The 27,853-nt window shown below is 40.9% G+C and overlaps 1 protein-coding gene across 3 annotated transcripts in view; it reads right to left on the bottom strand.

Annotated features, from left to right (window-relative positions):
- The window catches only part of LRFN2 (leucine rich repeat and fibronectin type III domain containing 2), a 226,290-nt gene that overhangs the window by 46,152 nt on the left and 152,285 nt on the right, over positions 1 to 27,853 (bottom strand). For 2 of the 3 annotated variants that reach the window (XM_061470889.1, XM_061470890.1), the window contains one exon: positions 9,211 to 11,945. The exons of the other annotated variant lie outside the window; for it this stretch is intronic. In XM_061470889.1, the coding sequence (XP_061326873.1) occupies positions 11,027 to 11,945 (919 nt within the window). In that variant the 3' untranslated portion in view covers positions 9,211 to 11,026. Of the gene's footprint in view, positions 1 to 9,210; positions 11,946 to 27,853 lie in introns of those variants that run through there. 3 annotated transcript variants of the gene reach the window in all.

Raw genomic sequence — 27,853 nt, 5'->3', positions numbered from 1 at the left:
CATGAAGATGTTGAACAAGACTGGTCTCAACACCGATCCCTGAGGGACCCCACTCATTACTGGTCTCCAGCCGGACATTGAGCCATTGACCACAACTCTTTGTGTGTGGCCATCCAGCCAGTTCTTTATCCACCGAGTGGTCCATCCTGCCATTGTTTACCTAAATGAAATGTACGATACTTTTGCTGAAACATTTTCAGCTAGAAATCAGCCCTAATAATTTAGTGGCTTCAGCCCAGGTACTTATTCTGTCACTATCAATCCAATTTCTGAACAGCTCATAAAATTAAAGTATACTATTGGCAGTAATTAAAGTAGTCTCTCATTCCCATGGAGAATTGATTGCCTTTTTTTTTTTTTTTTAACCATATGACTCTACACTAGGTTTTGCATGTGGTCTGTCAATGCTAGAAGATTATGGGATGATTATGTTCAAAGAGATCACGTTTGAACCTGAAATCAGGTTAGTTTGTGATTTTGGTCATTAATTTCAGAGTAAGGTCAGCTATTACACAAAATACAAGTCTATTTATGATCTTTGTCTTGGAGGGGGGAAAATAAAACCCTTGTTCCAAACCCTAAGTCCCAGGAATGGCAAGAAGAGTTTGTGGCTAAGGTGTTAAGGTGAAAACACATTCAAATTCCTGAAGATTCAGCAAATCCACTTTCCTTTGCTCTAGGAGTGAACCCTCCCTGCTGCCCTGTGAAGTAATTTGCAAGTGATTGCGTTGAACAAACCTGCTTTGTTTCCCTTGATCTAGAGATCAAAGTTGGGAGTACAATTTTTTTGTATTTAATACATAATACCCACCTGCTTCACAGACATCCACTTAAAATAATGTTTTGGCCATATATATATATACACGTATAAGTATATATCAATTTAAGAGATTACATTTCCCACACAGCATATGGCATGAAGAGCAGAATACCATGTTAAAAGGTGTGTCTGAGAAAAGGATAAACTCAGTAATTAAATATTCATATTCCAATGCTGCAGGTGGGTATGAATTTAGAGACCCAACACTGATGCAATATGTTTATTGCTATGGATTTTAATTTCACTTTTCTGCCTCACAGTGTGGAAGGGAAGAAGGTAATTGGAAAATCATGTAAACCAAGCCTAACACACAGCAGGTTCTTACTTGTATCCCTGTAAAACATTCTGAAGCTGAAATGAATTTAACCTGGGTAAGTGCTTCATGGCTGCATAGCAGGAGAGCCAGTAGGGAGCAACTGTCCTAAAAGGCACTCCTGAATCTCAAGTCACTCAATTTTAGTTGAATACAGCAGAATTCTCTGTTCCCTTCCTTCAGTGTCTTGGATATTTGATAGAGCTACAGTGAGGAGCCTGCCAGAAGCACTACCAACTGCAGGCGTGTGATGACATGTAGTAACAGGAAACAGAAACCTGCACATATGTGTATTTTTTGTTTCACACAAACCCTTCATAATAGCTATCCCAAAAGAAAAGGAATGGTTTGAAATCTCTTTTGGAACTAATGTAACAGCTGCACTGTCAGTATGTGGATCAATACAGGCCTGTCTGGTCTCTGAGCTTTCAGTGTCAGACAGAGACTACAGTCTTATATCTACTAAAGGTAAGAAGCATAATAAATTGAAACATAAAATTTGTATGTGTGTGAAAGAAAAGGGAAGAGGGATGAATAAAGATGCAATGCCATACTTCATTTCCATCTGTTCTTATTCTAAGTTTAAGTTGCCCAAGCAAATAAGCTGTAGTCTTCCTGCTGCTACCAGTTATGGGAGCACAATGTGTAAATCCAGTCTTCAGACAACATCAGAACTGTGCAATGGTAAGATAGGAATAGACAGGGCGATTTCATTTGGTGCCTGAGGTTTATATATTCTCTATGCCACTGTTTGTTTGATGTGCTGAATCCATGTCATATATGAAGACTACTGAAGAAACATTTTCATAAACATTAAACATTTTATGCCATGCAGTGGACTGCAAAAAACCAAGCCCCCTTTTTGATGCCTCCTATCCTCCACGCATCAAAGATTTCCACCTTCTCTCCAGTGTTTTCTGCCAAGCCCAGCGCTGCCAGGCCATTGGCATCCTGGCAGGGACCCACAAGAATCCTGAAGAACTGTAAATAATGCAGCTTATCTCCCAGAAATCTAGGAGATCTCCTCCTTCTGGGGCCAAGGGAAGGTCTTAACAAAATTTGTGGAGTTTGAATTCACTCAAAAGACTCCCATTTGAGTAATGTTTTTCTAAGTGTCATAGGCTGGCTGTAGTGATTTTTAGACACTGAAGCTAGATGTCTCATGCAACTTAAGGCAGGTCAGAACGTTGTGTATATGAGACCACGTCAATACACACCTAGTGATTTTTTTTGGTTTTTTTTTTTCCTGCTCACTGGAGCAAATCAGCATTTCTAGGTCAGTGATTTTATTCATAGGCACCTTAGGCAAGTTTCTTCAGTTGAGATAAACTGGCAGAAGTATCCTACACAAACTGAGAAGTGGCCCTGATGCCTCTAGCATTTCTTCACAATGTTTTAAGAGAACTCTGCCTTTGAGGAAGATGACAGTACAGCCAGAAAAAAAGTGAGAGTGAAGTAGAACTTGAATACAGACTAATTTGGGTGTTTTTATAAAGTCTTGCAGACTTCTCTCCACAAACCATTAAGTCCTAATTGCCACAATAATGTTATTTTTATATTGAAAGTGCAGCTTCTGAGTCCCAATATTATGATACCCAGAGGAATTAAAGCAGGCACTTAGCTTTACCACCTTTTCCGCTTTAACCCTTTCAATCTGTGTTTATTACTCTACCAGTGCATGCTTGCTCATTGTTACTTAAAGGTGTCGTCCTTTCCACCAGGACAACATGCTGCTGTGTAAATTAAGGCCATAACTAACCTGGTTTGGTGCTGAAGCAGGCGCTTCTCTTCTGACAAGTCATGAATTAAGGACTTCTTTCCTCCCAGTGGAAGGAGCCTCTTTCTTTCATTTCTAAGAAGGGCAATGCTGAGGTGGATTTAAAAGGTTCTTTTCTGTTAAAGGGGTTCGATCTGTGATAATCTCCTGTAATCTGAAGACTAGGAGCAAACTGAGTATTACGCCTGGATTGCAAATCCGCTCTCAGCTATTATCTATTTCAAAACTCATTTAAATTTAGTACCATCCTTTTTCCTTCCATAACGGACATTCAGGAAATGCCTTCCAATTAGGTTTCAAATTTGATTAATTATTATTAGTTGATCCCAGCTCTAGTAATTGCATTCTTCCTTCATGAATTTCACAACCCTTTTAGAAATTATACAGTATCGGGTTGCAAACTACATGCTATAACTCCATATTAGCCTTACAGCTGATTTTCTTGCTCTGACTGTATATGGAGTACATGTTGTGCAGTTCAGGAAACACCATCATTTCCATTTTATTCACCACTAAAGCTCTTAGATTGACATTTTCCTAGTAAATCATCAAATGAATTTTATTTTTCTTGTTGTGTTTTAATTCATTAACTGTTTCTTTCTAGCTTTATAGATATATAAAATAAATACATGCAGAAATTAGCTCATTAAACAGATAGAACAGATTCGCAAAAATATCCATGAGAGGATGAGGAATCTGAAGGGTGTAAGATCCTCTCCTCACTAAAATGAGATCCAGGTCATCTAATGTCCTACTGATTAATTCTGAAGCTCTTCACCAGGTGTCATCCATATTAACGCCAGATACAACCTATACATAGTGGCATTAACAGTAAATCTAACATACCTGATTTAGTAATACCTTGTAGCTGCTTGAAAACTGGGTCACCAGTTTGATATCAATAGCAAACCAACGTGTCTGTTTAGTCAGTGTATTTATGGTCAATTAATTTGTTTGGTTTGCAGTTGTTCTGGAGAAACCACCCTGGAACAGCCACCCTTGGAGACAAAGTCCTAGTGTTCAGCCAGTCCCTAATATCTCTGGATTTGATAGAAGATTTTCTGGAGCTGGCCAATAGGGAGAAAACTGAGAAGCCCATTTATAAAGGTGGGTGTCACAAGCCTTTCTTCAGTCCAGAGGGAATAGATCTGAAATACTGGTTTTCATCAGAAGTACTGTATGCTCTGTACTATTCCTGAAGTTGGCAGGATTATCGGTTTCCTCTGCAGGCGGTCTCTGCTGTCCCATTATGGATTCACTTTTGATTAATTCTGTTATCGTCCACGCCTAATATGACCTAAACAGATTAAATGTTCATCATTTGAAAGGAAAGAAGGCATTTTGTGATGTTACATGCTGATGCATGGCAAATTCTGATCCTTCCTATTGGGAGAGAGCTAATGAAAGAAAGTCAGACTGCTTTAAAACAGGGTGTAGAACATGCAAAATGTGAATTTAGGCTTCAAGTGTTCTTCAGTAGATTATTTTATGTATTTCAAAAGGAAGCAAAGTATTGTATTAATTATTATCCTAGCAATGCTCAAATGGCAAGGAATTTCTCACTAGGGAGCCATGTCCTCTGCATAGGATGTTTTTTCTTTTCACTCTCTGAAATCCTTCCAGAGCTCCTGATGTTGCAGCTAATCCTTATGTAAACTTTCAGTTCCCAGTACATCTTGAATGAAAAATTCCTTTGAATCTGAATTCCTTCATTAGGGACTGTAGTGACAGGACAAGGGGTAATGGGTTAAAACTTAAACACGAGAAGTTTAGATTAGATATAAGGAGGAAATTTTTTCCTGTTAGGGTGGTGAGGCACTGGAATAGGTTGCGCAAGGAGGTTGTTAATGCTCCATCCCTGGCAGTGTTCAAGACCAGGTTGGACAAGGCCTTGCGTGATATGGTTTAGTGTGAGGTGTCCCTGCCCATGGCAGGGGGGTTGGAACTTGATGATCTTAAGGTCCTTTCCAACCCTAACTATTCTACGATTCTATGATCCTTTAACTACAACTAATCAGGAGTGAACAGGCAACAAGGTCTCCAATATTGAACTGGCTTCATGCCACCTATTAGGAGATCATAGAAGGATGACAGATGCCTCTCGAGTAATGAGAGTCCTCACTATGTGAGTGATGAAGGAATTCAGTTCATCTGGATTGTCTTGTTACACTGAATAATTCAAACAACTGTAATTGTAATCATCAGTCACTAGGAAACAGGAAAGTTGCAGCAGGGTAACTGAGAAAGAGTATGGCCAGAAAATGCATCAGCCATATTTAGCATGCCCATTCTCCTGTGGTGTGCAGTTACTTCATAGCACCAGGTGGGCTGAGGTGTATAGTAGATAAAAAAAAAATGCCTCTTGCCTGAAATCAAATGAAAATAATTGAGGAGGAATGAAACTAGGAGGGGTGCAGAAGGGAGTTGAGGAAGGAGCCAGGTTTGAGACGTGTGGTACTTCCCTCTCAAATAAACTCATGCTGTCACAGACTAATCTATGCAGAAGTGTGGTCCTTCTGGACTGAGGTCCTGGTGGGATCTACATTCCCTAAGGAGGGACAAGTTCCTCAAGCTCATTCAAGATCATGTTTGGTGGTTGAGGAAGCTCAACCCAGGTGGCTCTGTCCTTCAGATTCTCTGTGGCCAAGGCTGGCAGCAGCACAGTGATTGTAGCTTGGAAGTGGCAGCCAAAGCTGTCTTGTGCACATTTGTATTCATGACTTCTAACTGTTGTCAACCTTTAGCCAATACTCAGTGTATTGTGGACAGTTAGATTTCAGTCATTTGAGTCTGTGTAGTCATTTTGGATGTTTTGTAGCAGTCCAACCACATTGCAAACTAAGGCTCTCTGGAAGCTGTTAAAAGCATTTATACTAATGGTCCCAGGACTGTTCGCTTTTTCATGCAGCTACTGAGCTTTGCACTGGCCTCACAACCTCACTTCAGAGGTCCACAATTCCACTGGGGTTTCTTCAATAGAAAGCCATCATTTTATGGTTTGTATTAAACAGGAAGATGAATAAGATATTTCTACTGACCTTAAATCCAGGGACATTCATTTGTTAGGATCAAATTGGTGTTATACTGAGTGTTTCCTGTCTCATTTCCAAACAACCTGGTAGAGTGCAATGATTTTTTGGAAGATGGGGTTCTTTCTTTATACGAGTTTTGTATTACATGCATAGCCACAGGGTTATATGAATTCTGGAAGAAATTCTTTGTTTCCTTATGGAGAATAGGATAAGGACTCCCAACCCACCAGTAAGGTGGTGGGCTGTGAGGTCATGTGGTGACTGCTGGTCATATGAAATGAATAAATCTTTTCACCACCTTTTTAAGCACTGAATTCTCTCTGCTGCGATGAAATGCAGATTATCAACTAATCTGTTTCCTAGAAAGAGGAGGTTTCTGTTCTCTCTCTTTCTCTCATTAGTATTTCATAAAAATTGTAAATGCTCCCTTATTACCAAACTAGGAAATCTGTACATCACAAACTATACAGTTAAAAAGCACAACATGTACATGTGTTCCAATTAATGTGTATGCATGAATACAAATGCACACACTTGCTAATTTATCTATATCTGGATATATATCTCTGGCATTTGCCACCTGTTGGGAGTGTGATACCGTGAGCAAGCACCTGGCACTGTTTTGTATCATAGGGCCTTTTGACAGCTGATGCTAGGGAATGCTCTACCTTTGGGGATTAAGGAATAATTAGGACAAAGAAAACATACTGCAAAATATAAAATTCCTATGTTTAAAGCAAGAGTTTTGAGGTATTCTTTGATTTAGTTTTTATCTGGCCTACAGCCTAAAACCAAACCTAATTTAATGTGTTTGGAGAAATCCTCTTGTCATTTTTAGGGTAATTTAAAGGTGAAACATATAAGATGTTAATAACGTCACTTGTTAATTCCACATCCAGAATATTGTTACACATCCAGAATTGCCTGAGCGTTGAATTACAAACACTGAACACAGATGAGAGAGAGTCACTGAGAAAAGGTACCAGAGAAATAGGCTGTAATAAGTAGAAGGGGCTGTTGCATGTACCATATGGTGCGCTGTGGGTTATCCATGGGTTAATGGGTACAAAGTATTGCAAACAGATGTGACATTCAAGCTGTTCAGAGACTAAAATGTTTTCTTGGCTATCAGGTAGAACTATTCCTTGGCCTCCAGGTTAGAAAGTGTTTAAATTGTTGCTACATTTACTGCACTCTCTCAGAAACCTCCAAGGGCTTCTTTTGTTCATCTGTCTTTGCAAATTTTTGCTGGGTGAAGAGTGAGAATGAAACAAGCAGAGCCTTTTGGACTATTATTTTCTTCTGTTTCCAGAGCAGACTAATTCCATGGTGTGGGACATAAACACAAAGGAAAGGTTTAGCAAAGGAAAAGCTACCTTTTCAGTCTTGCCTCATGCAAGGCAGAGGCACCTTTCATTGCTTTGCCGTATGCATTACTTTACAAATGAATTAATTCAAAGGTAACAAAGTACTTTTTGGAGACATATAAAAGATTTTCCTCTAAGGATAAAGGGAAAACAAATCAGTTGCTGCTCTCTAGAGCTGGCAAACTCAGAAAAGAGATTTGAAACTAAAAATATACTCAAATTCATGAAACCTGTAAGGAGGATATAAATTGTAAGCAAATAGTATGGTCTGCTTTGCTATGCATATATACATATGCCGACATTTGCATACATTTTTATTTTCATTTCATACAACCATTTGGTTCCTAGCATGCATCAAATGAAATCCACATCATACTAATTTCAGAGATTCCCATTTCATCATCTTATTCAATAGTCTCCAGGATGGTATTTTTGGGATTTGTGTGGGTTTTTTTTTAGCAGGACTAACTGTGCAAAATTTCACAGTGGAATCATATCCTCTTCTTTCAACCAAATGGCATATATTTTCAGAAAAAAAAGCTTACCTCACTATCATAAAACATGTAAAAAAAAAAACCTTACAGCAGCAATATAAAATAACTTACAACTTACAAAATAACTTGCAACTTAATAACTTACAAACATACACATATGCAGCTGTCTTTAATTATTCCCACAGGATTCACCTTAAATTCTGTAGCACCTTTAGTTTCCCAGGCTTCTCTTTCAGAAGGCTCTTGCTGATCTTTGTTGTCCTCCTTACTGTCTGCTCCACCTGACACTTGCATCTAAAGTGCAGCTAATGCAGCTGCACATCACACTACCTCACATTAACATGTGAGTTGGCACTGTTGCTCGAGTCCTGTATAATTTCTCTGTGGAGTGTTGTGAGACCAGGGAAGGAGGCCATCTGAACTAGCTCAGCTCCTCAATGATGTATGAAAATATTTATTACAGCCAGGTATCTATATAACATTTCACCAGCCACTGACATGCAGTCGTGCTCAGAAGTGAAGCAAGGAACAATGCCTACAGCAGCCTAAAGAAAAGTAAGTTGGATGAAATCCACACATGAAAATAGAGATAAAATAAAGGCAAGTTAGAGTTGGTTAGATGGTATGTGGAAGACCCTGGGGTTACACTTGTGCATTAGCAATCAGGTCATGGATACAGAATGAAACCCAAAATACAAAGCGGTCTTCAAAGAGGTAATGAGAGCTTTCAAAGAGGTAAAGGGGAAGACACAGGATAATTTCAGAGGTGTGCTTGGCTGGCTGTGTAAGCAGTGCAGTGGCTGGTTCCACCTGAAGGATGATCACAACCCAGGAGGTGCATAGGAACTGGCACCACCAGGCAAGTCTGGCTCCATCCCTCCCTCAGGGCTGTACACTTGCTGGCTCCCCATGTTGGTCTCTGCCACCTCTCTGAGTGCCTGAGTCCTCGATGTGCTGTAAGCACCAAAGGTGATTGCTGGGGGCTTGTTTTGTTTTGCTCAGTATTTGCAAATTTGCTGATGCAGATTGAGCCTCATTCATTAAAACTAAATGAATTAAAATCATGATTAATAGTAATAAATGCAGCTGTTAGATTGTGGACTTTACTACCTGGGCTCTTTGTCTACCCTCCATTATTTTAAAACAGCATCTGTTGGCTTACTTCCTCTAATCTTGTATGAGAAAGTGAAAGAGATGTTTTCCTTTTTAATAAAGAAAATAATATACAGCATATGATACTGCTTTTGAAATTTCATGGCTTCATATGCTACTGATATCGATGATGAACTCAAGGGCTACACTAAAAATAACCAAGATAGTTTAAAAAATAATTACTACTCCTTCCTTAGGTTTCAAAGCAGAACACAGAACAGTAAATAAATGAAAAGCAAGTACTTTTCCCAGGAATGTTTTTTACTGTACATTTTGTAGGAAAGAAAAATAAAAAGAGAAAATAAAGGAAAAATATTCTGATTACAGGGATGTCATTTTCTAAAACTCCAAGTAGGAAACATGACAAATACAAGATAAAGTACACAGCCATGTCACAATATATCGCTGCACCTTTAAAAAAAATATACATAGAATTTTTTTCATGTGTTATTTTCTCTGTGCCTTGCACCCTTTCCGCACGCTTCTTACAAAATCATAGGATTTACAAAATCAATGTGCGATTTCAGGATGGTTCCCAGCAGCTGATCACAAATAAATAACAAATAAATGAAAGGGCAATTGCAGTAGCCACCAAACTGCTGGAAATCACAGTAAAGTTGTTAAGGAAAATTATGTCAAATGGGTGGGCAATGTGCATTTACACAACCATAGCAATGATCCCAAAACCTAATGTGAGAAACAGTTTACAAGCCCTAAAGAGCTCCTGTTCTTGGTTAGCAAGGACCTTAGTGAGGGTGACAGACAGGAGAGCGGGAGTATGCTGGGGACTGGGGGAAAGGCTATCATCTGTAATGCAGGGGACACATGGGAGACCCCTTCTCTGAGACAACTAAATTTATGTTGGGTTTGGTGGCTAATTTGGAGCATACCCAATTCCCTGAAATACACAAAATCTTACATTTCCTGTGATGCTACTGATAGAGTTAAGCCATATCATGGTGACTAGACAAAGCTTTTTTTCATAATAAAGTCTGTGTTGTTTTGTTTTTTTTCTGTCAGCTGAACAGTGACAGTGTGGCCTTTGCCAGAAGCCATTAGTATTAATAATGTGAAGAGTTCATGGGAGCTACTTTCATTTTCCCTTTATTTATCCTTTAATAGGAAACCTTGATTGGTATTTTCCCTATCTATCTTTGACAGCAACACCACTACAGATATCAACAGCTGCTGCAATCTGCCTTGAGCACTGACAAGCAGAGACTATGAAGAAGATGGAAGAAAGAGGATTATCTACTTTTTTAAATGTATTAGCCCCTAGATTTTATTTTTCTGAAGACATAAAGGGGTGCACTGGAGGTGAGTTATACAGTACATCAGAAATTTGACCTTTGTACATATCCTTCTTTTCATCTTGGGGATTTGATGAGACTGAAAACAAAACAAAAAATGCATGGAAACATATTTTGTGTTGTGGGGAAAAAAACAACTCAAAAGCACTAACAAGGCAAACCAGAAGAGAACTCATTAAATTTGAACCAAAAGCCCACTCAATAACAAGTATTGTTTTCCCAGATGTCACAGCTAACACCATGAGATTATGCCAAACAGTTTGCTCTGATCTGTCCCTGTGGATGCCCTGCCTGCACTTTTGAGAAAGTCACTTGCAATGACAACCAGATATATCCTAGCACGAGTTTTATATCCACAGAAGTGTACTTCTATGGTTAAAAGAGGTGCCCTTTAAAAAACAAAACCAAACCAAACCCTGTTAAATTATGTTTATGCTGTTAAATGCCTTTTCATTTTCTTTGCTTAATGGTTCACCAGGAGTCTGAATAACTTTTGGAAAACAATGCTAAATAAACCTACCAAATGCCTGGAAACATTCACTCATGATTTAGTTGGGGCCAGAAAAGAAAGGCTCCATACATGCCTATTCACATTTCATGACCTTCTTTCTCTTTTAATATCCCTGTTACTTATTTGTTTACTTATCTTTTTGGCTGGTACAACTGAAAACATTTCTTCCCCTCTCTTTCCAATGAATGGCCCTGCAGCAAACCACGTTTTATAACACGAGGGGAGAAGAGGAGGGTGGAGACATTGATATTTACACTGTGCTTTCCATTACCCACTCTGAGCTCCCGAAAGTCCCTTTTACCCCTGTTAGGTCATTGTCATCATACTGTAAAAGCATGCCGTTCACCGAAAGGCTTCTCTTTGTCCAAATGTTTGTTATCTTTTTTGGGTAGGTACAACACTGAGATGTGGTGAAGTCACCCATGTCAAAAGAATGGCTACGTTTAGTTTTGCCCTCCAGAGGCAACATGAGGAGGCTGCGAAATTTGGACTCCGGCTGGCCCAACAGTGGCTCTTTGTCCGAGTGGCAGGCCACTGTGGAAGTTCTTGAGTCTGTCATCTCCTCCTTTTTCTGACGTTTTAGTTCCAGGGAGGCAAAAGCTCCCATTAGCCGGTCAATATTGTGTTTTGACCTGGAAGGAGGCCTCCACTTACTGGACAATGTGCCCTGTTCACTTTGAAGGCTATAGTCATCACACTCACGGCTGTTTGCAGAGCTGGAGGAAGAGGAGATGCTGCTCCGTGCAGACTGACAGTTGAATTCCATAAGTTCGTTTCTCACCACCACTTTGGGGTTGACTTGGGGCAAGACTCCATTCTGAACTGGTTGTGCTCCATTTGTCTGTGAGCAGACATTGCTGACGTTGGACATCTTGCCCTGGGAATTGCCGCAGACCTTATAGCGGACCATGAGAACTACAATGAATACCAACAGAGTTGCCACAATGATGCCTCCAATGATCAGAATCATGGTCCCTCCCAGGAACTGACTGTGCATCGACTGACACTGAGGGTAGTCTTCTTTGGTGAAGAACTGAGCGCATCCCACAATATTGGTGGCAGTAAGGGTTGTGGCTGTGTCATCCCACATTGCCAGGACACAGAGGTCATAGCCTGTTCCAGAAACAAGGTTGTTTACAACAAAGGCTTTGTTTGTAGCTGGAATCATCCTTAAAAAAAAAAAAAGAAGAAAAAAAAAGAAAAAAAAAGGTTACTTTTGACACTAAGGGAAAAGAGAGGAGAAGAGAAATAAGAACAGTATGGTGTTTACTGTTCTTGGTACTGGCAGAGAGGAGCAGAGCCATAAAATTCAAACAAGCGTTCAGGCTTCCCAACTTCTGTGGGTCCAACATCCCACATTCAAAACCGCACAAGTTCTGAGAGCCATCTCTCAAATGTGCAATGAAAGGAATAGGAAAACGCAGACCAAACCAGTCCAGTGTTTTGTCTTTTTTCTCCTCATTTTCATCTTAGTCTTAAACATACTAAAATCTGAACAAATAAAATAAAAATATGTGCCTACAAGGAGTAGTTCTTTCTGAGTGCGCAAATGACCCTTGCACTTGCTGAGTCTGAACCTGGCAGTTGTGAGATCACTTCACACATGCCTGAACACTTACTAATATCAGCAGGTTGCTTTCCTGGTGAAGACAACAGGCTATGTTTAGTTTTCCTGTTCCCTGAGAATGCAATGCAGGCAATCACTTCACTCTCACCCTACCTTCCCCATCCTGCCCACTGTGGAAAATATCTCCTAGAAATGGAGCTATCATATTCTTTGCCAGAAATTTCTCACTGCAACCACCTTATCGTGTGTGCCTGTAAAAGAAATACCAGCATTGGCAGTATGGGCTGTGGAAGTGTGAGAAGAGGTAGAAAGATCCAGGGATGGAAAGAAGAAGGTTTCTTTAAAATAAAAAAAGATATACTCAAATAGAAACCAAAAAAAACACCCCAAACCAAACAGCTAAGCCAAGCTCCAAGTTTGGTCATTTATGGATATTATATTTTGCTGCCACAAAAGCAGCCATTTGAACTCATTGCCATATTAGACCATCACTAGCATTCAAAATTAGCAGATAGGAATGAACATGGTCTACCCTCACTTCAAACTGGTTAAAATTGCAGCATGTTAGTGGGATACAGCACAGAATCCCAGATATGGTGCCTGCTGAGCAGCGAAAAAGAAAACTGAAGAGATGGTCCATGCAAGCTTGTCTTTACCTCCACATAACAGGCTTGAGTGAGAGACAAAAGCTGACACTAAAAGCAGCCCATTCTGACTTAGAGCTGCACATATTTAGCACCAGCAACAAGGGAGCCCTACAGTCACTTACACCACACAGCAAGCTGGTGTGACTGTAACTGGGATAGTAAGGCCTGGCAGGAGGAAAAAGCCAGACTCTTTGCGGAGTGCCAGGCTTTCTTAGCCTGAAATTGTCATCACAGCTAGCATAAACTTCAGCTCTGCAGAGGCCCTTCTGTGCAGTGTGAGGGATCAGGCCTGTACAAAGGAGCAGCAATGCAAATATGCCGCATGAATGAGCTTCTGATCATCTTTGCATTTATGCGTTCATACCACTTACACAAGCTTTCACTCTGGACACAGGTGAGGATGTGGCTCCTTTTTCAAAAGCAAACAAACACACACACAAAAATCTGTAAGGAAAAGAACTATCAATGAGAGATACCTGGAACATAAACATCAATGTTATGTTTTTGAGGTTCTGGGTACACTTATCATCCTAATGAAGATGTTCAGCATAGACATAGATGAGCTATTCAGAATGAGCTGAGAGGTCATAAAGTAACCCTCCTGGAAAACTCCAGATAGAGTTGCTAAAATGGTTTCTAATGGTCGAAATGTTTGGTCTCAAGTTCTTTTTAAATGGACTTCTCTCCCTGTGGCTCTGAGAACAACACACCACTGGCCTCAACAGCTGAGGTAATGCCTTCACTCTGTTGAATAGGTTGAGGCATTTCATACGCACACATCAGGGATGATATATGGAATAACAGAATGCTATTGATCATCAAATGTATGATCTTCAAGCTCTTGAACTGTTTCACCAATTGCCTTACACCTCCTTCTGTACCACCTAGTGCTATACTCCACCTAACACCATCACTCCCAGGGACCTGCTTAAAAAATTCTGCAGTGTGCAAGTTGTTCAGAAATTATTTCACTGTAAAATCTTATTACAAACAAGTAGCACTGTTAGCAGAAATAATAATCAACCCTATAAACTGGGTCTATGACTTGGGTCATAACTCTTGAAAAACAGAGCTATAACACCATCTGTTAGAGCGATTTCTTTTGTTTTGCACTCATAAAACACAGAGAGACCTCTACATTCTCTCCAAATGAACAGCAAACAAACAACTGGATTTACATAGAATATAGCTTTGCATGTATCTTATGTGTATAGAAATGTAGATTTTCAGACTGTATTTCAGACAGTGTTAACTGTATAGAGTGAACACTAATAACTTCCATCATTTACAACTTGCTTTCTTCTAATACAAATATACACAAGCTACCAAGAAAATGTAACTGCCTGGAATATTTCATGAACTGGAAGGTAGTGATAGTGGTGTGAAAGGTAAAGCCATTCCATTTTAAAATGTACAGTAGTAAGGCCATAGCCAGTCCTAAAGCTTGGCCAGGTTAACTACACTGAAGCTTGCCATAAATGCTTATCTTAGCCTTTAAAAGAAACTGAGTAATTTCTAAACTCAGTCAGTCCTGGAAGCTACAGCTATGGTAATACTGGGATTAATAATAGCTTTATAAAAGATCACAGTTGCAATCCTAATTATGGAAAAAGCAATCAACTCTCCATATACATCTAAACTTCAAATGTTCTTGTAAAATATTCAAATTAATGTTATTGTCAAAGAACAGCTGAGCATAGGAATAAGCACCAAGTTCAAGACTACTAAGAGTTAAGTAATTAGACTCAGTTTTCTAGCTTGCAGGGAAGACAAGATTGTTTTCATGAAGTTGCCAAATTGTGAGAGTAATTTGGCACTCCTCCATGTTCTAGCCCACCCTTCCAAAATATACTGTCAGCCAGCTATGACAGATGACATTGCTTAACGTTCCCACACCTAAAATCAATGCAGACACATTTTCACTCTGGGATATTGATGACTCTTCAATTGTAACCAACACAGGTAGCTGCAAGATGCTACTTCAGTCTTTGCTTTGCTGCCTAAGAGAGGGAGTCTTTTCATAGCTGCTCTGTACATGTAGCACCACATGTACAAGGACCACCATGACCTGCCATTGGGACTCAATAACTAAGAGCTGCCACAGAACTAAAAGGGGTCATTAAAACTGTGTCTAAGCAGAGACTCTGCAAGGCTTTGTTCATTTCAATCATCAGCTAAACACAAGAAGTTGGTTCCAGGTAGCAAGAATCTATAGCCGGGTTCATTGAAATCAAAACTAGCTGTGTCAGGGACAATGGATAATGGTCCATGGTGAAACACACAAAGGTAGAAAAGTACTGTTTGTCCATTTTGGCTCCTCCCCAGAGAGTCCTGCTTTAGCTGCTCCCCAGAAAGTCCAGCTTTGGTTCCTACCCAGAAAGTTCTTCTTTAGGACTCCCTGGAAAAGTCTCGACCCTCAGAGACCTTTCTAGATATTGCTGGCCACTTCCTCTGATGTAGGCTGCCCCTACATCTGGCTGCCCCCCCATTGGAATGAGTGTGCATTTTTGTCAGTATAAAAGCCTGAGCCTCATGCAATGCAGGGGAGGCAGAACCTCATACCACCAAGGTCTATGTGGCCTCTGCGGGGATGCCTGCTAAGGTTGAGCCTGTCACCTCGCACTGTGATGATGATTCTCAGAGCTGGTTTCCTGATCGTCTTCCCAGGGTCCTTGGGGTTTGTAACATAACCAAACATCAGAAGTATCCTTTACTGTATCCTTTACTATCTCTATGTTTTCCTATATTAATAAACTAGTCGAGAGTTCTATATTTGCGTCTCGGTTTCTCTCACCTGGAATCCTCGAACTCTGGAACAGTAGCTTTAGAAAGTTGTTAGTTTTTGAAACTCATTAGATCCTAGCACTCACTTTTTAGATCCCAGATAGCAAACATACTTAATTGTAGCAGTATCTTAAGGCAAGGAGCCTGATATCGTCCACCTCTTCAAGGCAGTGTGATCTTGCGGGGATGCTTCTTGTCACAGAAGAGGAATAAAGTTCTAAATTTGATACTAGCCTTTCTTTAAGGAAAAAAAAAAGTAACAGATGACTAATTGCAGGAGGAGATCAACTAGCAAAATGCTTACTTATAAACAGATAGTAGATTATGATAGGTTTAATGTGCACAGATTAAAGAGTCTGGGAAGAGTGAGAACTGGAAAAGCAAATAAATATTCAAATATGTTAACAGTGTAAGTGTAAACGTAGTCCTAGCTGGGACAACAGGAAATATGAAAAACTCCCTTTAGCAAAATTCACTATCCAGATACTGTCTTTCTTGTCTGTTTTTTTTTTTTCTTGGGGTAGGAGGAGAAGGCAAATCCCCTCCACTTTAGTGCCAGGAATTTGCTACCTTATTCTTAAGCTTTCCAGATTCTACCTGAAGGTCAAAATACCCCAAGGAAAACTATTTGTATAAGAATGTGGTTCTGACTTCTCTGAAAACCTTAGCTCTAAGGAACAAAACGAACATAGGAGTCTTACAACTGACCTTAATTTACAAAAGAAGCCCTCTTCTCTCACCCTTCGGCACAATAGCATCACTTATTGGAAAAGGAGGAGACCTATGGCCAGGACTGGAGTATGGCATAAGTGCTTGAAATAGAAAAGCAATAGACAGATGCTCCTATGAGAGTTTACATGTGATGAAGTGCTGTGAAGCTGAGATGAAAGTTTGCAGGGCTTTTCCAAACGATACATTTTCCTCAATCCATGGAGATTTACGTCTCATTTTGTGAAAGCACTAACGTGACAGCATAAGACTCTTTTTTAAAAAAGGGTAGTGCTAGCACCCTTCTTTGAAGTCAACCCTATTTTCTACCACCACCATTAGAAAGTCCTTGCTATGTCCTTGTGGACACAACGTATGGAAATCAAGTAATTTTGTAATTACTCACTTCAGAATGTGGTGACATTAAGAAAATTAGAAAATAAATAAGTTAGAAATGCAGGAGAAAAAGGTTTGCTGCAGACTTCACTTATAATCCCAGGTGCAAGTGAACACTGAAGCTTTCAGGGAGTGAACTGTACTGAGAATTTAAGAGACCCAAATGTTATTCTCTGCTTTATCAGTTATACTGATATCAGGCTTTACTTTATCAGTAATGCTCAGCTCCTGAGAAATCATTTTGCTGTACTATAAGTCTCCTCATTTATAAAATGGTGATAATGTCAGCAATCTCCTTTCAAAAGAGGCATGCAGTGTACGGGAAGAAATTAGTAGATATTACGATTACGCTGTAACATACAAATGGGTTCTTTTCTTCTGTGTAGCACTGGGGACTAGCAGGAGTGAACTGCTGGTTAATACTGTGGTTATGCAAAACAGACAAATTAGAGAAAAGACAGATTAAGCTAACTAACTAGGCAGTTCTATTCCTTTTCACTGTGCAAGAGGGATATGACACCATTTAGTTTTAGCCTGAAACTGCTTTAACCACAGAACTGACAGGGAGCTGTCAAGACACTTCCTTTGGGAAGGCACTTGCAGCTCCCAAGATTCAGTTTTATACTGACCTGCTAGACTATGCTGTTTTTCTCATGGTCCTTTTTTTGTATTATTCAGGGCTATGTACTATCTATATTGCAACACTTCCTTTGGAAGTGAACGCTAGTAGTTTAAAAGGGAAAGTTATGCTGATTTATTAAATTAGCATTTATTAGAATTATTGACTCTGAGAAAAGAAAAGCAAAAAGAAAAGATTCTGTCTACATAGAATCATAGAATAGTTAGGGCTGGAAAGGACCTTAAGATCATCTAGTTCCAACCCCCCTGCCATGGGCAGGGACACCTTACACTAAATCATATCACCCAAGGCCTCGTCCAGCCTGGTCTTGAACACTGCCAGGGATGGAGAATTCACAACCTCCCTGCACAACCTATTCCAGTGCCTCACCACCCTAACAGGAAAGAATTTCCTCCTTATATCCAACATAAACTTCCCCTGTTTGAGTTTTAACCCGTTACCCCTTGTCCTGTCACTACAGTCTCTAATGAAGAGTCCCTCTCCAGCATCCCTATAGGCCCCCTTCAGATAGTGGAAAGCTGCTATGAGGTCTCCACACAGCCTTCTCTTCTCCAGGCTGAACAGCCCCAACTTCCTCAGCCTGTCTTCATACAGGAGGTGCTCCAGTCCCCTGATCATCCTCGTGGTACTCCTCTGCACTTGTTCCAACAGTTCCATGTGCATTTTACGTTGAGGACACCAGAACTGCACACAATACTCCAGGTGAGGTCTCACAAGAGCAGAGTAGAGGGGCAGGATCACCTCCTTCGACCTGCTGGTCACGCTCCTCTTGATGCAGCCCAGGATACGGTTGGCTTTCTAGGCTGCAAATGCACACTGAAGCCAGCTCATGTTCATTTTCTCATCAACCAACACCCCCAAGTCCTTCTCTGCAGGGCTGCTCTGAATCTCTTCTCTGCCCAACCTGTAGCTGTGCCTGGGATTGCTCCGACCCAGGTGGAGGACCTTGTACTTGGCATGGTTAAACTTCATGAGGTTGGCATCAGCCCACCTCATGAGCGTGTCAAGGTCCCTCTGGATGGCATTTCTTCCCTCCAGGGTATCAACCGAACCACACAGCTTGGTGTCATCGGCAAACTTGCTGAGGGCGCACCCAATCCCACTGTCCATGTCACCAACAAAGATGTTGAACAAGACCAGTCCCAACACCTATCCCTGAGGGACACCACTCGTTACTGGTCTCCAGCCAGACATTGAGCCATTGACCACAATTCTTTGTGTGTGGCCATCCAGCCAGTTCTTTATCCACCGAGTGGTCCATCCATCAAATTGATGTCTCTCCAATTTAGAGACAAGGATGCTGTGTGGGACAGTGTCGAACACTTTACACAAGTCCAGGTAGATGACACCAACTGCTCTACCCCTGTCCATTGTTCTGTAGCCCCATCACAGAAGGCCACCAAATTGGTCAGGCAGGATTTCCCCTTAGTGAAGCCATGCTGGCTGCCCCCAAGCACCTTGTTGATTTTTATGTGCCTTAGCATGCCTTCCAGGAGAATCTGCTCCAAGCTTTTGCCGGGCACAGAGGAGAGACTGACTGGTCTGTAATTCCCTGGGTCATCCATTTTCCCCTTCTTGAAAATGGGGGTTATATTTCCCTTTTTCCAGTTGTTAGGAACTTCACCTGACTGCCATTATTTCTCTAATATGACGGCCAGCGGCTTCGCAACTTCATTTGCCAGCTCCTTCAGGACCCGTGGATGGATCTCATCAGGACCCAAGGACTTGTGCACGTTCAGATTTTTAAGATGGTCTCGAACCAGATCCTCTCCTACAGTGGGCGCAAGGTCTTCATTCTCACAGTCCCTGCACCTGCCTTTCAAGATTTGGGTGTTTTTGTCAGAGCCTTTGCCAGTGAAGACCAAGTCAAAGAAGTCATTCAGAACCTCAGCCTTCTCCAAATCCTGTGTATCCAGTTCTCCCGAGAGCCTCCTGAGGGGGCCTACATTCTCCCTAGTCTGTTTTATATTTGCTATGTACCTGTAGAATCCCTTCCTGTTATCTTTAATACCTCTAGCTAAGTTTAATTCTAACTGGGCCTTAGCTTTCCTAACCTGGTCCCTAGCTTCCCGCACAACATCCCTGTACTCTTCCCATGCCACCTGTCCTTGCTTCCACTTATTATAAACCTCTTTTTTCAACTGAATTTTCCTCAGGAGCTCCTTATCCATCCAAGGAGGTCTCCTGGCCCTTCTGCTGCACTTCCTTCTGGTTGGGATGCAACTCTCCTGAGCTTGCAGCAGGTGGTCCTTGAATATCAACCAACAGTCTTGGGCCCCTCTGCCCTCTAGGACTGTATCCCATGGAACCTTCCTAAGCAGGTACCTGAAGAGGCCAAAGTCTGCTCTTTTGAAGTCCAGGGCAGTGAGTTTGCTGCACGCTCTTCTCACTGTCCTGAGGATCTCAAATTCGACCATCTCATGATTGCTGCACCCAAGGCTGCCCTGGAGAGTCACATTTCCAATGAGTCCTTCCCTGTTGGTGAGCACGAGGTCAAGCATGGCACCTCTCCTTGTCGGCTCCTCTATAACTTGCAGAAGGAAGTTGTCTTCCACACAATCGAGGAACCTCCTGGATTGCTTGTGCCGGGCCGTACCATCCTTCCAACAGATGTCAGGGTGGTTGAAGTCACCCATGAGAACAAGGGCCTGCGAGCGTGAGGCTTTTCCTATCTGTCCATGGAGGGCTTCATCCGCAGGTTCTCCTTGATCAGGCAGTCTGTAACAGATCCCCACAGTAATGTCTCCCATAGCTATATGCCCTTTAACCCTGACGCACAAACTCTCTGTGGACTGCTCACCTCTCCCTAGACAGAGTTCCATACTCTCCAGCCTATCCCTAAGATAAAGGGCAACTCCCCCTCCCCGCCTGCCAGGCCTGTCTTTTCTAAAGAGCCTGTAACCTTCCATTCCAACACTCCAGTCATAGGAGCCATCCCACCATGTTTCTGTGATGCCTATTATATCATACCCCTGTAGACGTGCACACATCTCTAATGCAATGTCCCAGAGCAGGCACCTCACAACAAATGGTCCATGTCTCTGTTGGCAAATTCTCTTTTCTTCCAGAGTGATTTTGGAAGCTATATATTAAAAATAGTCCTTGAAATATTAACTCTTTGAAACATGGTGGAAAAAGCATACAAGTAACTGCACTAAGAAATTTGCAGTATAGATGATGGGGTTCTGGGGCATGGGAATGTTTCTAGACCCTCATTAATTTATTAGTGCAGCTGGAGCCTATACACTAATTATGAAGCAACTGCTAAACAGTAGTGCTAAACATCATCACTAGTTTGTAATGAAGAGGGGTGCAGGGTGAAATAGCTAGTGTTTCGTAAAACTGTATTTCAACCAGTTAGCACACTAACTTTCCTGTACAGTAATGCCTTAGTGTGAAAATACCAATCTCACTGTACATTCCTATTCTTAGTCTTCCCCTTTCATAAAGTTAAATTCACATAAGTGCAAAATATTATCCTGATTACTCTCAGGACTAGGAACTGATCCAGAAAAGTTTAACACTGGAATCTGACCAATTTACATTTTTCAGTGAAAATCTCAAGCCAAAAATATTTATTTAATCAATAATTTTGTACTCTATTTTAAATCTTTGTTTTGTTTTGTTTCTTTCACTGCAGGAAATTCTGAAAAAATGATGATTCCATCTAATCTTCTTTTAAAGTAGTGTAGTAGGGTCTGATAGAGTCCTGCTTTTCAGGTGGAATGTCCACATTCAGTCCCAGTGGGATTATGTCAGCATAGTAGAGAAAGGGAAGAGTGGAAGTATCAGTGGTTACATACTAGAGAAAGACTGGCTAAAGAGCACATAAAAAGAGTGAGTATTCAGATGATGGAGTTCATTGTCTTAAGAAGGACCACATAAATTACCCTTTAAAGCTTGATGGATGTAGCCCAATGGCAGACAGATCTTGCTTCTTGCCAGAGAGAGGTGGTATTGAAGTCTTAGTTCATTGAGGACAGGTGAGGAAAGAAGGAAGAGAGGGTTGAAGTGAGAGAGAATGCAAAAAGAAAAGAGGTTAATGAACATTGCTGGCTCTAGCAGAATCAGAGCAACAGAAGATGATAGAAGCTCAAAGCAGCTATTGGCAGAGCACTATCAGGCACACAGCTACCACCAAAATGATGGAGGAAGTCCAGGGACCAATATCACAAACACAGGTCAATATAGGGCTGAATGCAATCAAACATAGATGAAGATCTTTCAGAAAAAAACAAGACTATTAGTAAGATGATAGTGAAATGAATCCAGGTAGTGAAAGGAGTTCAGATGGTGAACAGATATTAAGGCTGGAGAAAAGAGGAAAAAAAGATCAGAGGAAGACTAGAAGGATCTAAATTGAAGTGAAAATATCACACGTGATGTATTGCCTGGGAGCAAGAGCAAGTGATTAACAAATCTGAACTGCACACTTGGCATTCTTCTCTGCTGCCAACTTTTGTAATTTCCTTGAAATTTTTATAGTGTATACTGGTGTAATTTGTTTGCTGTGTTTTTATCCTGGAAAGTCCCAGTTTCTGCAGGCATGGAATTAAAGTAGAATCTAGCATGTTATTAAAAATTAAGTCAGCTAACAATGGAGATTAATTTCTGATCCTCCAAATTTTTTAAAAAAAGACCTTGAATGTATATCTTCAGATCATCCTAAAGCCTCAGGAATCAAAAATCAAGTACAAAGTACCAAGTATATAGCTGTGTGAGATCTCACAGGCTTTTGGCACCTGATTCAAGATTTTTTAATCTAAGAATCTGAGAAAGACAGAGACCTACTGCAACTTGCATCTCCAAAAAAAATGACAGTTGTACTTCTGGTGTCATGGGAAAAAAGATAGTTGTTAGTATTAACAATGGTATAATTCCTCTGTCAGACATGTCAACATAAAGAAATGTCAGAAAATACCAGGAGGTAGCCAGACTGGTTCAGTAAACACTAATTCAGCCCAGCATGAATAATTTCCTGCATTTTTTATTTTATTAGCTTTTTTGGGGGGAGTTATGACATATAATCATAATTTTGCCTTCAGATGGAATATTTATTATTAAACACAAATCCCTTCCTGCTTTTTTGAATCTTTTCTTCTCATCACTCATGCATTCAGCTGCCCTTCAGAGAACCCGTCTTGTCAGATGAAACAAATAGTACATATAGTTTCCTTATTATTTCCTAATTTGCTTATGCTATTTTCTGCTCATTTGGAAATGTGGGGTGGGAGGTGGGGAAAAGAAGACAGAGCCAAAAGCAATTGATATATCTGTCACACAACGGTGAGCCAGAGAGGCACTGATAATTAATATATCCCCTGTGCTAGAGGGGAAAATAAAAACAAACATTAAATTACTACCTCAGAGAATATAAATTCCTGGTGATAACTGATAGGCAGCTGAATGACGTTCCCTGGGGTGTATTAAATTCATTCAGTGGGTGACAAAACAGAGCATAGGCTTCTAGTGGACTTTCTTGCAGAAGGCTGAGAAAGTAGAACCATGGTAGAAGTTATTCTGCTCACCTCCATTAGCCATTGCTATAAGAGGAAATGCTCCTCTCTCTATTATTCTCAGCCAGATTCTTGCAAACAATACAGAGCCAGAGGCAGGCTGAACTGGTGAGGCACTGCTGCATGAATGAAGACCACCAGAACCATCCTGTAATGCCCAGAATCAGTGAAAGTGCTCAGTTCAGCTAGAATCATAGAATAGAATCATAGAATAGTTAGTGCTGGAAAGGACCTCAAGATCGTCTAGTTCCAACCCCCCTGCCATGGGCAGGGACACCTTACACTACACCATGTCACCCAAGGCTCTGTCCAACCTGGTCTTGAACACCGCCAGGGACGGAGCATTCACAACCTCCCTGGGCAACCCATTCCACTGCTTCACCACCCTAACAGGAAAGAACATCTTCCTTATATCCAATCTAAATTTTCCCTGTTTAAGTTTTAACCCATTACCCCTTGTTCTATCACTACAGTCCCTAATGAAGAGTCCCTCCCCAGCATCCCCATAGGCCCCCTTCAGATAGTGGAAAGCTGCTATGAGGTCTCCACGCAGCCTTCTCTTCTCCAGGCTGAACACCTCCAACTCTCTCAGCCTATATCTCATAGCGGAGGTGCTCCAGTCCCCTGATCATCCTCGTGGCCCTTCTCTGAACTTTTTCCAACAGTTCCATGTGCATTTTATGTTGAGGACACCAGAACTGCACACAATACTCCAAGTGAGGCCTCACAAGAGCAGAGTAGAGGGGCAGGATCACCTCCTTCGACCTGCTGGTCACGCTCCTCTTGATGCAGCCCAGCATACGGTTGGCTTTCTGGGCTGCAAATGCACACTGAAGCCAGCTCATGTTCAGTTTCTCATCGACCAAAACCCCCAGATACTTCTCCGCAGGGCTGCCCTGAATCTCTTCTCTGCCCAACCTGTAGCTGTGCCTGGGATTGCTCCGACCCAGGTGGAGGACCTTGCACTTGGCATGGTTAAACTTTCTAAGGTTGGCATCAGCCAACCTCACAAGCATGTCAAGGTCCCTCTGGATGGCATTCCTTCCCTCCAGGGTATCAACCGAACCACACAGCTTGGTGTCATCAGCAAACTTGCTGAGGGCGCACTCAATCCCACTGTCCATGTCACCAACAAAGATGTTGAACAAGACCGGTCCCAACACCCATCCCTGAGGGACACCACTCGTTACTGGTCTCCAGCCGGACATTGAGCCATTGACCACAATTCTTTGTGTGTGGCCATCCAGCCAGTTCTTTATCCACCGAGTGGTCCATCCATCAAATTGATGTCTCTCCAGTTTAGAGACAAGGATGTTGTGTGGGACAGTGTCGAACACTTTACACAAGTCCAGGTAGATGACATCAACTGCTCTACCCCTGTCCATCGTTCTGTAGCCCCATCACAGAAGGCCACCAAATTGGTCAGGCAGGATTTCCCCTTAGTGAAGCCATGCTGGCTGTCACCAAGCACCTTGTTGATTTTCATGTGCCTTAGCATGCCTTCCAGGAGAATCTGCTCCAGGATTTTGCCAGGCACAGAGGTGAGACTGACTGGTCTGTAATTCCCTGGGTCATCCATTTTCCCCTTCTTGAAAATGGGGGTTATATTACCCTTTTTCCAGTTGTTAGGAACTTCACCTGACTGCCATGATTTTTCAAATATGATGAACAGTCTGTCCACATGCAAGCTGCTGTGCTGGGACAACCTAATTTTGGTTAATGTTGGTATGAAAACACAAAATCAGTCTTTCAAGCTCCCTGATTTCTTTCACATGGATGTGCTGGCAGCACGCATTTAATGCCCTGATCATTTGATGTTACCTTTGAAGCGAATGGAGACATACCCTAGAACATTTGACAGCAGAAAAGATAAACCCATTCACACCAAACTATTCAGCTGCACAGAGAACACTGTTCATCTCAATATATGTGATAATAACTGCCTCTAAAAAAAATCTTCACATGAATTCAATTCCAGCTAAAACATATTTGAGCTCATTAGCAGAGTAATTGAAAGCCCACACAATATGTTTTTTAGTAAATGTGAAACTAAAGTATTTATGGAAACAATGCATAAACACAGTAATAAATTCACTCTGTATCATGTTAGCGTAGAGTTAGAAAGCTACAATGTTTCAAAATTTCACACCAATGTTTCAAAAGAGTCAGATGATTAAATTTGAGATTAATCATCAAAAAATATCTAAAGTCAGTAATTTATTCTACTGATAGGTGCAACCACACATTACAACTACTCCATTTCTAAAGGTGGGAAAAGAGGAAAGTTATCCATGAAAGGTGGGTTCAGGTCATAAAGCAGAGTGAGGGACCAAGTTTTCATAGACAAATGGCCCATACACTGGGCTGAAGTGTCATTGCTTATTCTCTCTGACTCAAGCAATTTTGAACTCTTTCTTGCAGAGCTAGATAGTTATACCAGAAAAAGTCATCCTACCATACCCACATAGGTTTCCAGAAGAGAAGCAAGATTAGAAGTAATGAGCACATTTAGGAGCTTGGAGGAAATTATTTTGAAAAAGAGATGCTGCTATTTTCCTGGCAGAGCACAGCTGTGAAAATTCAGCTATATGTTGTCCTTTTATTGAGAGTTACAAGTGGGGCTTTTCACTTATTTCCAGGCAATGAGATCTTCCAAATTATAATGGTAAGATCCAAAAAAAGCTGACTAGTTAATAGCTGTCCATCCCCTTTTTCTTCAAAAGCTGATGTGAGGAAGTGAAAGGAAAGGCCTTCAGTGACCTGCTAGCAATTACTTTCATGTTTACCACTCAGAGCACTTATGCTAGGTTGCAGCTCATATGTCCTTGAAGAAACTTTGTGTCCTATCACACAGACAAATTTTATCTCCAGACAGTTGTGCTGGAATGACAAAAACTCCAGGCACCGCTTGAAGTTATGTTCGCCCATGTTTTGTAATTGACTGGTCAAGGAAAATTCCAACATGCTGTTTCAGGCTTTTCTGTCACAAAAGCTTTGAGCACTGGTGAGGAAAGTGCGGTGTCAGCTAACAGGACTATCCTAACTATTCCAACCAAAAGAGTCTCACTGAGTGAATTAGAGGTCTCACTGCCCATAGAAACTGTGTACACATTGATACATGAGTCTGTATAAAAAGAAGTGTTTCATCATCTGTTTAAGACACAATTTATGAGTTACTAAAAAGTTTAATCATATATTGTGTAAGGATTCCCCACCATAGTGGTTGAACTTGTTATGGATAGTCTCAAGAGATGGGGAATGGCTATATAACACAATCTCAAGCATGGCTATCATCATGAACTTGGAAAAAAAGAAATTTAATTCCCAGTGGAGAGAAAGGAATAACTGCATTTGCCAATTCTCCAAGACTGAGATAAGGAATATCAATTCACCAAAGATACAGCAGGAGTACACCTATGTTCAAAGAAGAGCACTGCCAGAATGTAGAAACATGAAAAGATGTGTATCTGGAGAGATTTTTACTATCACAGGCAGGTTGAAAAGCAAGTAGGAAAACTGTAAGGACCCAGCCCTCTAGCCTTTAAGCAAATACTGGAAACACCTTCTACTATGTATTGTAACGGATACAGTAGAATCGCTTGCTGCTTGTAAATTAAGAAAACTTACTGAAAATAAGGGAAAATTTGGCTAATAAACTTTTAGTATCAATCAGCAAGCTTTTAGATTCTGAGCTAGAAGAGAGAGAAAATCTTTTGCAACAAAAATCTCTGTGTCACAGACATGCACAGCAATGCAAAAGGTAAAGAGAACCAGGATGATTCACAATGACCTTTACAATAACACTGGTGGAAAAATGTGCAGACTAAGAACATGGGGTGTAAAAATAACTAATGGTCAAAAGCATGGTCTCCTGGGAGGAGGGAACAGGGGTACAAAATGAAGGACAGCAAATATATGTAATAAAGGTACTTCCTTTGGGTAAAGCAAAGGAAAAGGCAGGCTAAAAGGACTAGATAGGCTAGAAAGACATGGAGATGTGGAACTTCGGAATGCTGTACAAAAGGCCAGAACGCTGTTACATCCTTTCAGCTTATGATACCAAAATTAGATAAAAGCATTTCTCATCAACCAAAGACACCTTTCTTGTTTCAAAGCTAAGCCTTTATTGAAACCATGCTGTGTTAAAAGTGACAAACACATTACTGAAACGGAAAGTGAAATCCATCCAGTAATGAGTTTCAATTTATAATGACCCAAGAAGGAAGAAAAGAAGTCAGTTGATAGATTCCAATAGTAGCACGATATTATCACCTACAAATATGTTTGTCTGCTAAAGGATCTTAGAGAAGCGGCACAGAATTCTAATACATGAACAAACTATATTAAAAAAGTAGTCTACTGTTCCTTAGACATTACAAATGAGAGCCAGAAAACTTAAGGAATCTGAAATGAGTCATCCAACAGGCTAATGGTGTGACCAAAAACCTGAATGTAAGCAAGAATCCCAGGTTGTGCATCCCAGTAGTGAACCCATTGCAAAAAAGAAAGCATAAGCAGTGTTTATGGGATTTTTCTTCTTCCAGGTACTAGCTATATACTTTGCAAATGCATAATTGGCCCTTCTCACTCACAGAAAGTACACAAAAGTTTTATAAGTACTTGGAAAGTAATTAAATCCTACTTTTAAGCAAGGTTATCTATTAAATGATTTGAGAAATATAAGACTGCTCAAATTTGGTGTCTCCCTTTTATTATCACAACTGATCTGCTTAGGTTTGATGGCATAACATTAAGAAGAGGCTCATACAATGACAAGCTCACCCACAAGCTAATAAGCTTTCACATGAAAAAGAACTAC

This window comes from Pezoporus flaviventris, unplaced genomic scaffold, assembly GCF_033815535.1.
Source record: "Pezoporus flaviventris isolate CSIRO_AGI_PZ_B2104156 unplaced genomic scaffold, CSIRO_AGI_Pfla_v1 ptg000066l, whole genome shotgun sequence".
Taxonomy (NCBI): Eukaryota; Metazoa; Chordata; class Aves; order Psittaciformes; family Psittacidae; genus Pezoporus; species Pezoporus flaviventris.
The sequence above is the reverse complement of the archived record's forward strand: the minus strand, read 5'-3'. Positions and strand labels throughout refer to the sequence as shown.